This window comes from Leiobunum rupestre, chromosome 10, assembly GCF_980474605.1.
Source record: "Leiobunum rupestre chromosome 10, qqLeiRupe1.1.hap1, whole genome shotgun sequence".
NCBI lineage: Eukaryota > Metazoa > Arthropoda > Arachnida > Opiliones > Sclerosomatidae > Leiobunum > Leiobunum rupestre.
In genome coordinates this window covers 51,852,338-51,866,380 of record NC_143393.1, presented here as the reverse complement: position 1 = coordinate 51,866,380, position 14,043 = coordinate 51,852,338, and the positions used below count along the sequence as shown (strand labels likewise).

Sequence of the window (14,043 nt, the reverse complement as noted above, 5' to 3'; positions counted from 1 at the left end):
AACTATAAAAGTACTTTTAACTAACATATTGCTAATAGAAATTTTCCCATTTAAGTAAACACCTAAATCGATCTATAAGTTAGACGAGGTTTATCTATTTAAATTTGTACTCAAAAGTTGTTCGAAGCAACTGTTTACATATTCTTTCCTGAACAAGGGATGTTGAATTTTCTCTGCTTTTAATATCATCTATCGGTTAAAGTTTCAATGTGTAACTGGAAAAACAGCAGTTAAATCAAGTGTAAAAACACGCTTAAAAAAGAGCTGCGAGGGTGTGGCTAGTAGTTACAAAATAAATTCGCTAAGACACCTGCTGACAAGCTCTATAGAGCCATAAATGTAAACAAATAGATGTTAACACAATTCGAATCATAATTTATATGCACTTTCAGATATTATGATTTGACTACTCTTATTTACAATGCCACTTAAATATTTACTTAAAAGCTATAATCAATCTCAATTAATAGCTTAAATCGGCATATTTATATTTTGTAGTAAAAATAATTTTATAAGCAAACGTTCTTCAACAAATTTGAATCTAATTACCGTTATTTTTGTCAAATTGTTCTTTACTTTTTTTCAAGTTGAACATCACGGCCTAATAATTTGTACTACTAGGCATAAGTAATCTTAATGAAATAATTCTGTTCACTTATCTTTTAAACGCGTATCTGCTGGAATTGTTTCAAACAAAAGAAGTAACCGAGTTTTTGCTCTATGTCAGAATTAACGGTTTCATTTCGTTGGTTGAGTACACTGGTAAAAATTCATTCCATCAACCTCTATAAATGCACAGGAACGTATTAGAGTATATCCAATCCGCTTAAGCAATAAGCATGTCGAACCGCTAGAGCCGACAATTTCTATCCTTCCAGGTACGTCTCTCCGGATGAACGGAAACCATTTCGACCAATACCACCAACGATGACGACAGATCACGCCATCGTTTTCAACACCGTACCAGAAATAATTGTAATTATTATTATAATTTAGGTCTGATTTCAACCAATTTATAAAGTTTTATCAATTAATAATTATATTCTTCAATTTGGATCAAAAGTATTATTTCTGATCATGTTTTCAATTTCGAGAAATCAATAATTTATTTACATAAAATTTCAATTACAGCCCTTTCTAACCATTTTCTTTTATCATTTTCGTCTTGTTACGAAAAAATACACAAAACTAATCAAAAATTGGTCAAATATATAAAATTCATAAATTTTTATTTATTTTAACCAAGTAATAAAGTCTAATTAAATTTCTTAAATATTGATCAAAGATATTAATTCTGATAAAGGTTGATCAATTTATTTCGAGTGTCAGGTTCTGAGATGATGCTAGGCACTACGAGTCCAGGTCGTCATTGCTTATTTCATGATTTGAGGGGAAATAACGACCATAAAAGGGTGGGCAGAGTGTAAAGATTCATCAATAACGACTCGCATAGTAAACATATCCAACATGCGAATCGTTTTTAGGCTAAAAAAAGATCATTTCAAAGGAAAAACAAAACGGTTTTAACATATCTTGTCAAGTTAGCAAAAAGGGCACTGCTCGGTAGCCTCACGGCTCCAGCTAGAGACCCCCGAGTCAGGGGCGACTCAAGATACAATTTGCAACTGGGCGCCCCTCTTTACTCTAAACATTAGAGAAGGTTCTTTTCAAGTGGCCGCCACTCACAACGTCTACTCAATGGGCCACCCTTCTTTTAATCCTTCTTGACCCCAAGTGGTGTTCTTTCCGTGAATTTTCTCTAGAGCGGACAGGTCCCAACGATTTCAATAACGTCAATGAAGGTTTAGGTAAATAGGGAGTTTTAAAATGCAAAATTCTAAACTTTTTGTTGTCGGAAAGATTGAAAAGGATTTGGCTTGAAAATCTGGGTGGCGCCTATTTGGTGATTGCGAAAAAGATTGCTGGTGTGGAAGATTTAACTGGAATAACTTTAACGGTTAGTAGTGTTCGAGCTGATTAATAAAATGTCAGTGCGATCCGAACCAATTGACGTTTGCTGAAATAGTCTCCATTAGTAATTAAAAAAATTAAAAACAGAAAATTAATATATTTCAATATCAATTTGAAAATCTTTAAGCAATCTAAGCCGTAGGCACTAACTAGCAATATATTATAGGAATCTAGATAAAGGTGCCCCTCTATCGATCCCATTCTGTTTTTACGCATTTGTTTATCCTTAAACGATGATTCATTCAAGTGATTCAGAAAGATTTTATTTAACTAGTTTATCCATCAGCAAACTGAGTTTTCGAAAATCAATATGTTTAAATTCAAGGTTTTTCTCTTTCTGCTGTCAGACGATGTTAAAATAGCGTTGTAAGAGAAAATGGGAACCTACCGGATCTTTGTATTTTAGTCTAAAGTACATGTTCTTTGAAACTCTCTATTTACTTGATAGGAATAAGTCTGAAAATGAAAACCGAATTGAGAAAATATAGTGCACTTGGGATACTATCGCGTTTATGTTTGACATTATTTTTCTAACGCACGCCGCGCTGTTGTCAGTGATCACCTTATCCGTCACTTTGAAGCACTACGACTCGTTAGAAGATTTGGATAATTGCGAGGGCCGCAATGTACAAATCCCAGTTGAGACGCCTCAAATAAGAATCAAATTAAGGGATTCATTCTTGCCTGAGTTTAACCGATAAGTGTGAAAAGTAAGACACTCATGTCGGTGTGTGGATAATCTTCATTCGCCAAAGGAGGAAGCGCAAAAGAAGATTGAAGGAATTTCCAAAAATCAGTGAATGAACTCTCCGCTGGGGGATCGAAAAGGGCAAACAAACTAAAGGGAAATGGCGGCGCCCAAGTTCTGCGCGAAACAAAATAATTACGGGATATCAGGTGAAAATAAAAATTAGCCGAAGAACCTTTTGGTGTTTAATTTTTATTATCAAAACTGAAAAATTACTTAAGAAAATTTATTATGAAAGTGGAGTAAAATTATTAAATTATTTGATGTTTAATTGACAAAGATTGATACCCTAATTGTTTAATGTTCTTTAGAATTAAAATTTATTTTGAGTTAGATAATCAATAGACTTTATCCTAATTTAAGATAGTTAATTAGTTGGGTTAATATTTAGTAATTTGATGTTGAAAATTAACTTTAATATATATTACATCTGTAATCTAGTAGCTAATACATCATGTATATAACTAAACAATTTTATTTAGATATATACTATCAAATATCTTTTCCTTCAATGCGGGCTGAGTGTTCCGCTTGTTCCAAAGCGTGTTGAATGTTTCCGTAGACAGCGTTGCTCTTCCGGTACACGAGGCCTAAACTCACCAGGATGACCGAGACGTTCCCTTCACCTGTTGATACGGAACCCAAAGCCCTGCCGTACTGGTTAGGGCCGAAATTGATGACGTTGATTTGCCGATTAAGGATGAGTTGCCTTAGGGCCCGTTGCAAAACTTCGTTCGGCTAGGATTCTTCGTCACGATTCTAGCTAAATGGGGCGTGTCTAGCCAGTTGGCGATCCTAGCCGAAAAACGCGTTGCAAAAGCATATTTTCAATTTGGCTAGCGATAATTATTCCTAGCCGATTGGCGACTGCTCCTACGCAGCCGCCGAACGGCTAGAGTGGGAAAAATGGCTGAATTTTTCGCGTTGCTTGATTTAAATGAATTGAATAATCGCGGTAATGAAGCTGCAGAACCTGATTTAAGGCGCGAAAGAGTACGACATGAACGTCCAAATCCATTAGAGCTGTCTGAGAAGGAATTTTTACAAAATTATCGTCTTCCGAAACCCGTATTTATTAAATTGTGGACTGAGCTTAGGCCAGATCTTGAGCATGACGTATTGCGCGGCCGGCCACCGTTGCATTCTGCAACTCAGGTATGTCTTTTTTCTTAATAAACTCGATAGCTTAGAATTAAGAGAAGGGTATTTGTGGCCTATATTATTGCTTATTGATAATATGTATATATTGTCTGAGATCTTTTGCACGCGTGTATTGACAATGCCAAGCTAACCGTCATTTTAGGAAAGGCGTTTTCCCAGGGACTTCATCTGAATTTTTGACCCAAAAGAGTTCATGAACAAATTTGCATTTAGCTACATAATAAATTTACTGTTTAATTGGTGCAAATAACTATTTCGGTTAAATATTGATAAATATTAAATTTGAGGCGTTTTTGCCCCAGGTCAACAGCGTTTTTCCCCCTCCCAAAAAATCCTTAAACGACGGCCCTAGGTTTGCCATTTTGCAGTAATTCACCGTAATTCTCTTTATTTAAATATGACTTTTTTTACGATTTAAACAAGTAAAACATTGAACAATGGTGTAAAGTAAGACACTCGTGCCGGTGTGTTGATAATCTTCATTCGCCAAAGGAGGAAGCGCAAAAGAATACGAGGTGATTGAAAATGGCGGACAAACTGAAGGGAAATGGCGGCGCCCAAGTTCTGCGCGAAACAAAATAAATAGGGGATATCAGGTGGAAATACAAATTAGCCGAAGAACCTTTTGGTGTTTAATTTGTTTTATCAAAACTTAAAAATTACTTTAGAAAATTTATTATGAAAGTGGAGGAAAATTATTAAATTTAATGTTTAATTGACAAAGATTGATAACCTTATTGTTTAATGTTCTTTAGAATTAACATTTATTTTGAGTTAGATAATCAATGGATTTTATTCTAATTTATAATAGTTAATTAATTGGGTTAATATTTAGTAATTTGATGTTTGAAACTAACTTTAATATATATTACAATTCTCTATCGGTAATCTAGTAGCTAATACCTCATGTATATAACTAAATTATATTATTCTATTTTATTTAGATACTATCAATGATATTAAACACTCCAAACACCTTTTCCTTCGATGCGGGCTGACTGTTCCGCTTGTTCCAAAGCGTGTTGAATGCTTCCGTAGACAGCGTTTCTCCTCCGGTACACTTTGGCTAATCTTACCAGGACGACCGAGGCGTTCCCTTCACTTGTTGATACGGAACCCAAAGCCTTGCCGTACTGGTCAGGGCCGTAATTGAGGACGTTGATTTGCCGATTAGAGATGAGTTGCCTTAGTTTAGTACTGGCTCGAACGGCGAATGGTGGGTGGCCCTTCAGTTCGGGAGCGTCGATTCCGATCAAGCGGAACTTCACGCTGTAACCTTGTCTCAACTCCAATTTGAATGTGTCTCCATCGTAAACGTGGCTTACCTTCCCCGATATTATTTCAGACATTATACACCTCTAAAAATGTAATAACGTTCTTTAGCATCCAAAGGCTTCCATTAGTGTGAATAAAAGTAGAATCGCCAAAGACAATATACACACAACGAGAGTGAATCCCTTTAAATACTTTCGATTTGAGTATTCTGATTCTGGTTTTCTAGGCTAGCGGTTCCGAATATTTCGAAAACATTTTTATTTACCAGTCACAACCGTATTTCAGCTCATTTACCCACAATTACGCATAAGGTGGGTGAGACAGTTACTATACGTAATAACTTGAATCAATTTCACCCACAAATATTTAGCTCTATCATTAACTCGTGGGAGACCGGGCTTCAGAACCAGGTGTCTACAGTGAACACTTTCATAACTATTAATTTTGAAAAAGCTTTACCTAGTATAAAACTTGATTATAACGATTTCAATAAAAAAAGTTTAAATATATAAGTACAATCATCGTCTACAAATATTTTAAGGTACGATGAAGTTCTTTAAGAGAAGTGCAGATACTAAATCTGATCCTATGCCAGCGGTGGAAGATGGATTATCTCCGTTTGCAGAATCACTGCCGTTTTGGCAAAATCCGATAAGAGTTACAGGTCCAAATGTGAATAATTTATTTCTCAAACAAAAAGAGTTTCTGTATGAATTTTAATATATTTTTATTTTTAATTATTCGTCATTATTAGGCTGAAGTCGGCATTTACGCTAAATATTGAAAGCTTGGAAATATTCCGAAGGTTTCTCTAAAAAAGAAACCCTTGTTATCTCTCAAACAGAGTTTTAATTCCAAATGTTTTCCTCTAAGCAAGAGCCATAAACTATCAAAAGATAAAGATCGTTCCAAGTATTTTTTTTACTCAAGGAAGGAAGATACAAGGGCTAAGTGGGTCTGAGAAGACCGCGAGCCCGGTGAAGAGTTTGAGGCGTGAGTGGGACGCGGAGGACAAATGCGGTCCGCCCGTCCACCGGATTAATCAGGGCGAGATATGCGTTAGAGAGCTGCAGAGCAGCGAAAATACCATACCGTTTCCGGTCCGCTTTGTTTATCGTCCGTTATTTCCGTCCGTTTCCGGTCCGCTTTGTTTTCTGTTCGTAATTTCCATCCGTTTCCGGTCCGCTTTGTTTTTCGTCCGTTTCCGGTCCACTTTGTTTATCGTCCGTTATTTCCGTCCGTTTCCGCTCTGTTTAGTTTCTCGCCTATTATTTCCGTCCGTTTCCGGTCCGTTTTGTTTCTTGTCCGTTATTTCCGTCCGTTTCCGGTCCGCTTTGTTTTTCGTCCGTAATTTCCGTCCGTTTCCGGTCCGCTTTGTTTCTTGTCCGTTATTTCCGTCCGTTTCCGGTCCGTTTTTTTGTCGCCTATTAATGTTCAACAGATTTTGAATCCATGACTTAGACTCAGTCTGAAACGATTCGCGATCAACCATTTTGGAAAGTAAATCGATAAAAACACAAAAGCATTAAAAAAAAATTGATTACGGTTTACTTTTTCCATACTATCAGAAAAACTGAAATCGAATTGAATGTAAAACTAAAACTTTACCGCGAGCCGGGTCACCCCGTTAATATATTCCCCTTTTCGCTAAACGGCCTTGGTACCTTTTGCGATACTGCGCATTGATGTACGCAACGTAGTCGTAGAGAAAAAGGCTTCAGTTGCAGTGTTGTTTCCCACGAGCCGGTGAAGAAGGGGGATGGATCATGGACAAAAGGGGGATTATGATCTCACTGTCTGGGAAAGTGGGAGACCCAATCCGGAGCCAAGAGAGAAATTAAAATGAACCACTTCCCGCTTTTCTTTAAACCGTCCCCGTCCTAGCCTAGTAGCCAGCTCGTTGGAGAAGAACGTTCCGTTACAACGTTTTTTCGGAAATTTCCTCCGATCCCGTTCCGTTACAACGATTTTTCTGAAAATTGCTCCGATTCCGTTCCGTTACAATAAATTTTGGGAAATTTGCTCCGCTTCCGTTCCGTTACAACAAATTTTCAGAAATTAGCTCCGATTCCGTTCCAGCGCCGCAGAACGGAACGGAGTCCGCGGAAACGGAATAATTTCCGCTCCGTTGCAGCTCTCTAATATGCGTAACGACCACGCCAACGGGGGGATACGAGGGGACAGGGGTGGGGACACCCGTGGCGGATGTATTCCGACCACCCGTTGGGTGATTGGTGGTCGTCCTCACAAGGCCATCCACAAACTCTGCCTCCCAGGCGCTTGGGATTACAGGAGTACGCCACTACTCCCGGCTATCGTTCCAGGTATTTTTATACTATTTTTTTTGGTTAAACTATTTGTGTCAACCTCTTTTATTATTCTAATTTGTGTAGTTTAATTAGAAAGTGAAGTAAGATATATACCGGATAAATAACGCTTGTCCAAAAATTAAAATCAACTGATTTTTCTTACTTTGTTACACTTATCGACGATCGGGAAATATCAAAGACGGTTAATCGGTCCGGTCAAAATAACAGCTTTGAGCCGATTTATAATTTTGTACTCAACGGAGAATTTGTTATCGTAATCATCGTCCGTTGACGCAAAATACGTTTTCGTCTATAGTTTTAGTTTTGGTTATAATTATCAACGCCACTTTCTATGGCGTCATCGATGCACAATAAATGTGAACTGATAAAATGATTAATAAGTTCATAGGTCTCATAGATATCCCTATCACTTTATGGTCAGTTGCTTAACGTTGATTATACAGTATATTAGGGAAATAACCAAATAATTATATTTACAATTATTTTAGAAGGAGACCCAACTTAACTTTCCTTTAAGATTCAAAATGGCGACTACTGCCCTTGACAGTTTATACTTTTTATGAAGTGTATTGTTAGTATGGCTTAGTGTGTTAACCAGCTTGATATCCAACATTTCATTTCTGTAACGCAAAAATGTAGAATTTAATTAGTCGCTTTATTTTAAGATATAACGCACCGTATAACCGTAATTACACGAGACGGTATGGCAATCCGATTTTCTACCTCCCTTGAATTGGTCTATTTAAATAATTAATTAACTTATAGCTTCAAAACGGTTTCGAAAATAATATATTATCATTTTGAGCTATTTAAACTACCAATTTGTAATGAAAATCACGGGCGAAAATGTGACAAAGTTTTTTTAAACTACAGCCTTGACAATAACGCTACTGTCCAAAATTGAACGATCCCCGGGTTTGGCCAAATCAACACAGATTATTAGATGATGGGCCTATTTGGAAAATAATCGCAAACCTGTGCTTTTGAAAAACCATATCAGTGACGATTTGAAAAAAATTAATTATCTTTCTGGCTGTTGTTGAAACATTTCTTATCGGAAGTCTTTGCTTATTGGATAATTTCCAAAGTTATTTCACTAAAATTAACACAAGAAATCAATTCTACGGCTCAACAGAGCTCTAATAAATTTGTTAATTCCAGTCAAATACAGTTGAAAGGGCACGAATCGTTGCAGTTTGGTAATGAAATTTATATAAGAAATTAGCTGCATGAGTAGTAGGATGATACTATTTTATAAAAACGTTGCTTGAGCTTTGTTTAATTTTTGTTGGATTATCAATGCAAAAAAACGTTCATTTCATTATGTTGGCCTATGGGAGAATTGAAACCGAGATCTTTGCGCTATCAGCCTTTTTTTTAATATATCTTTTATCTACGGGAAAAGAATGTCGTTACCAGAATAAAAATAGTTTAAAACTAATTTGTGATGTCTATAATCCAACACTTTCAAACGCTAGCTTAACCTGTCTAATAATGTTCAAAATGTAGTGGAATTAGATGTGTGTCGGTAAGTAACCTATTTATGAGCAGACATGACTCGTTGAAGGTTTGGAGAATTAATAAGACCACAATGCACAAATCCCAATTGAAACGCATCTGCACTACCTTTTTTAAGTATAATATTTTAGAGCTTTTAAAGTTGTGATTGCATCAATGCATTTTTCTCTTTCGACTGCTAACATGGAAGCGAAAAGGAAAGTGCGGAAGAAAGTCGAACAGAAAAATGTATTTTTCAAGTTTTTTTAATTAGATGTGGACCAATCCTGCGGGATGGTAACGTATAACTAATAATAGTCGAAACCAACGCTTAAGTCGTATTAGACGATTTTCAAAAAAGCAAAGAGGAAAATTACTACCTGCATATGTCTAAAGAGCCAATTATGTTTTCACGAAAGGGTAACCAGACACCGACAGCTCTTCGGTACAAAAAGATGTGAGTGCCGCTACTTTTCCGTGTGAAGAAGTATTGGAAATTAATTATGCTGCATGAAAAATCTTACTAATTTATCTGGATTCTTGAATGGTACATGAACAATTAGGTTGTCACACTTTATCCTAATCAGTTTATATTAAAGCACTCCTAAAACTAGGAGCTCATCAGTGTTATAGAGTACTCAGTTTTGAATAGCGTTGATGGTAAAGCCATATGCCGAAGCGAGTGTCATAGTTAAACACTGAAATTGGCACATTTTACTCTTGTATTCTTGTTGCTTTGTCTGGGCATTTTTCTTTCGTCGCTGTATCAAATTTGGAAATATTTTCATTTTTTTTTGAAAATACAAACACCTGAAAAGAAAAAGATTCATATTGAGGTTTATTCATCTCAAGATAATTTTCGTTTTTCTGAACGTCTTCTAAGTAAATGAGTTAGATTTTCCTAAGATAATTTTTAACACAACAATCAGTGTAATGAAGAAGTCTTGTTGATATTGTAATTAGAACGCGCCACGCAAAATAAATCGCTTAAAACCAATTGTGAAACTAATCAGAAAAGGTTCAAAATCCCAATAAGATACCAAAAGTGTGTACAGAATGTCTCTAATTTCCCTTACCCACGTTTAATTTGAATGTAATTGTTACGATGGAAGTGGTCCAATGAACAATGAGCTATGATGGACTCAACCTGTGTCTAGAATTAAACATTTAACGACATAAATTTGCTACAGCAAAAATCATGGTGCGAGGTTCATTGAAATCTGAAACAAGTTGGTAAGCCAAAATTTACCTCTCCTCCGAAGAATTGTCCTTAGTGGTATTAATATCTCGAAACGTCCCTTAAAGATATATCCGCAATTCAGAGTTATTTACTAAAAACGTAATCCCGATTCAATCCCAACCGGTAATTTTTTTAATTATAATTAAAATAATTGAGACGAAACCACAGAGTGTAATTTATTCAGAATAATATAAATTAAGTAGTTACAACACTGAGTAAGACGTACTAACACAATGCACAATTGAATTTAACCCTTATTTACAGATCAAGTTTATCAGTTAAATATAATACGAAGCCAATTTTAATGAAAGAAGTATCTACAGAGGGTATTTGTATTTTTCTCGCTTACGATATACTTGCCGCATCTTTAACGCTCATTTTATTTCAACACTCGCCCTTGATGAAGATACCGTAGAATACATGTAGCTATATTCAACATCTGGTAGTGGACGACTCGTAGACTGCATTAGGAATCGTAGATGTCCAAATATCCACACCAATAAAAAATTAATTAACAAGAAGCGAAAAACTTACCATTCACAAAGCACAGAAAGCCCCTTGACTAAACGACAGCTCGTATATCAATAAATGACAGTAGACGGAATAGTTAGGGGTTTTTATAAATAAAACAAACGAACCCAATTGATGAACTGCATTAAACATCTTAATCAGTCGAGAAAACGTTTAAAATAAATTACGAAGTAATGACAACTTAGTTAAAAACCCAGACCACTATGTAAACAACTCGATATTTTCTTCATAAATGAACGATTACCCTTGAAGACTAATACGCTAAACACACAATAGATAAAAAATAGACTGAAAAAACCAAATAAATTACAAAAACTAACGGGTTCTACCCTTTAATCATTTTATCTGCTGACTGCGCTAAAACAAAATTTGACCTTTAAATTTTCACACGTAAAATATTTAGACTTTAACAAGTTCACAAAAATTAAAAAACAAAGTTCAATAAACAATATATACAGATATTGTATTCAGCCGTTTTGTAAAAAAAACCCGCCTTATCATAATGGTTCCTTTACTTTAATACGTTCCCTAAGGAAGTCAATGGCTCGGCGGTGAACTATCCGCATGGTAACAATGCGACCCGAGTTCAATACCTTAACACTATCAAATTTTATTTTAAAATACTTAAATATTTAAATAAATATAAGATTAATATAATTTATAAATATTTAATTAAATATAAGATTAATATAATTTATAAATATTTAATTGAATATAACATTAATGTAATTTATAAATATTTAATTAAATATAAGATTAATATAATTTATAAATATTTAATTAAATATAAGATTAATGTAATTTATAAATATTTAACTAAATATAAGATTAATATAATTTATAAATATAAGATTAATATAATTTATAAATATTTAATTAAATATAACATTAATGTAATTTATAAATATTTAATTAAATATAAAAAAACTAAAAACTGGAACAGTCATGTTCGAAAATCTTTGAACCATATGACTTCTGTCTTTTGAGTTTTCTGCTAAAAGCAATTATTTTAAAATACTTTTTCCAACGTCACGAGAGTGGGGAAGGAAGTACGGTGGCATATGTATTCTTCACTTCACTCCCGTCATTTCGGTGACGTCGTTAGAAGTCAGCTTCAGGGAACCAATGACAATGGATTGATATATTTAAGTATTCATTCTCTTCCTTCAGTTAAAATAGACAGATTTCTTTAGAGGGCAAATAACGAAAGCCTTCCTGCAAGCTAAAATCCTACCATTATTACAGACCCCGCTAATTTAGGTTTCTTTTTCTAAAAATATATTTTTTTAGATTTCTAAGAATATTTTTAAATATTTCCGTAACAGAGTTTAATGTCCATTATTGGTGGCGGTGCTGACCCTGTAAAAGCCACAAACATTTTGAGACGATTTTCTAGAATCCCCGTCCCGAGACGGCGAAGAAACCACGCTTCGGAAGTTTCAGGATACCCGTAATTATCACTCACTAGAAATAAATATATCATATTTCCGAAATATTTCGTCATTTTTTCCATACACTGCTTTTACGGAGTCGTCACATACCATTTTAACCACTTACTTAATTAACCATTTAATGTTTAAATTAATAGAATTTTAATTACTCAAAGTTAAACTAAGTGCTTTTTCAAAACAATATTTCGATGTTTTCGAAATTTTTATCATAATTTGTGAGCCATCAAAATTCGGTAATTACTACAGTAAGAAGTGCACCTTTTACTCTTTCAAACGGTATTTATTTTAAAAATCGGTTAATTACTATTAATTATATACGTAAAAAGATTTATTTTGTCTAATCGCATTTTTAGCGTCCCGAATCCTGATTAGATAATTGCGAGTATAAATTATAACAGACAGATTAAGTGTAATAAAATTTTTGGTTAACTTCATTCTAGTTAAGTTTTAAGTACTTAAACTTAAAGAGTAAAAATACTTTTACAAAGACTTAATTTTCAGTAAATACTACGTTTCGAATGAGGTATGAAAATCGATTAATTATGATCAGTCGCGTAACAAGGGGGGGAGGCACAGGGTGAACGTTTCCTACCCCCGAAAGGTATGGTTTTTTGAACAACTTTGTTTTTTATTTTGCATTCAATTTTGTGCGTGTTAAGAACTAAACTACTATAGTCGCGTTTAGATAATTGCGAGAGAGTTTTAGTAATGCCTAAAATGTATATTTAAATGCAGGATTTTTTTATTACGCCACCGAAGATAATTAGAGTTATTAAATTTGGGTTAACTTAATTAAATTTTAACTAATATAATTCAAATGTGTTTCACGTTAGTAAGTCAGTCTTTTACTCATTTTCCATCACATTCGCACAAGGCAGCACATTATAATTCAGAAGCTCTGCATTTTGATCTAAGCATACCACATCCTTTTTTACAACCGCAATTAATTAATTCATAGCAGCTTTTTGATGCTTCTGGTAAGGGCGTCACAGTAAGGTTCATACGAGCCTTCAAATAATTGCCATCCCCAATTTTCGGGGGGTGGAAGAACCATTTGCGGTTGAAGGGCCTGTCATCAGCAAATGGTACACTGATACACCACTCTCTTGATATGTTGATCCAAAGCCGCGTGTGTTGGTGGTGTATTTTCATGTGAATTACAATATGTCTGGAGAAAATGAACTTTCTGGCTTCGTTGACGTCATAACTTGTACTTGTTCTGTTGCACATTAGAATTAAAAATCTTTCAATTGTTGACAATTGAAGCGCTGTTACTTTGGTGTCCGTATGATATATGTTAGTTAGTGTGTCCGTATTCTTGGTAGAATAGGCATGTTTTCCGAGCTCTTTTTCCCCATGGTTTGCAAATGACGAGACAGTGTCGCGTCCAGTTAATCCGTGAAAAAATATGAAACATTTTTGTGGACCATAGAATTGGATATTTCGTAAAGCGGGAGGTAAAGAAATGACTTCCGCGCTCCAAATGCGATTCACAGTTTATTTAACTTAGGCCGTGGAATAACCATAATCCTGAGAACCACGATATCAACTGTTCGTATTTGAATTTTGAGATGGCCTTTCTCGCTAGCTTCAGGTGTGAAGAATATCACGGGTGTCAGCCCCTTCGTTGTTGCAAGGCTTCAGTAATCGCGTTTCTTGTCGCATAGGGATGGAGATGACGTTAGCACCGTTAGTCACCACAAGCTCTTTCTCAGGCACGTCAAATGCTTCTAACGCGCACTTTGTCAAATATTTAAAGAGCTATGTCTTGTTGCATCCTTATGTGTTTGTTCTTGTTAATTAAACACTCTCAATTGAAGCTATAAAATGTATTTCATT

At 35.0% G+C, this 14,043-nt stretch overlaps 1 protein-coding gene across 3 annotated transcripts in view; it reads left to right on the top strand.

Annotated features, from left to right (window-relative positions):
- Positions 1 to 2,907, top strand: part of LOC149926181 (uncharacterized) — a 75,162-nt gene extending 72,255 nt beyond the window's left edge. For all 3 annotated transcript variants that reach the window (XR_016477050.1, XR_016477045.1, XM_090161177.1), the window contains 2 exons: positions 879 to 975; positions 2,420 to 2,907. Coding sequence is in view for 1 of the 3 variants with exons in the window: in XM_090161177.1 (XP_090017303.1) it covers positions 879 to 931 (53 nt within the window). In the remaining 2 variants the exon portion in view is untranslated. The remainder of the gene's footprint in view (positions 1 to 878; positions 976 to 2,419) is intronic.
- The last annotated feature ends 11,136 nt before the right edge of the window (positions 2,908 to 14,043 follow it).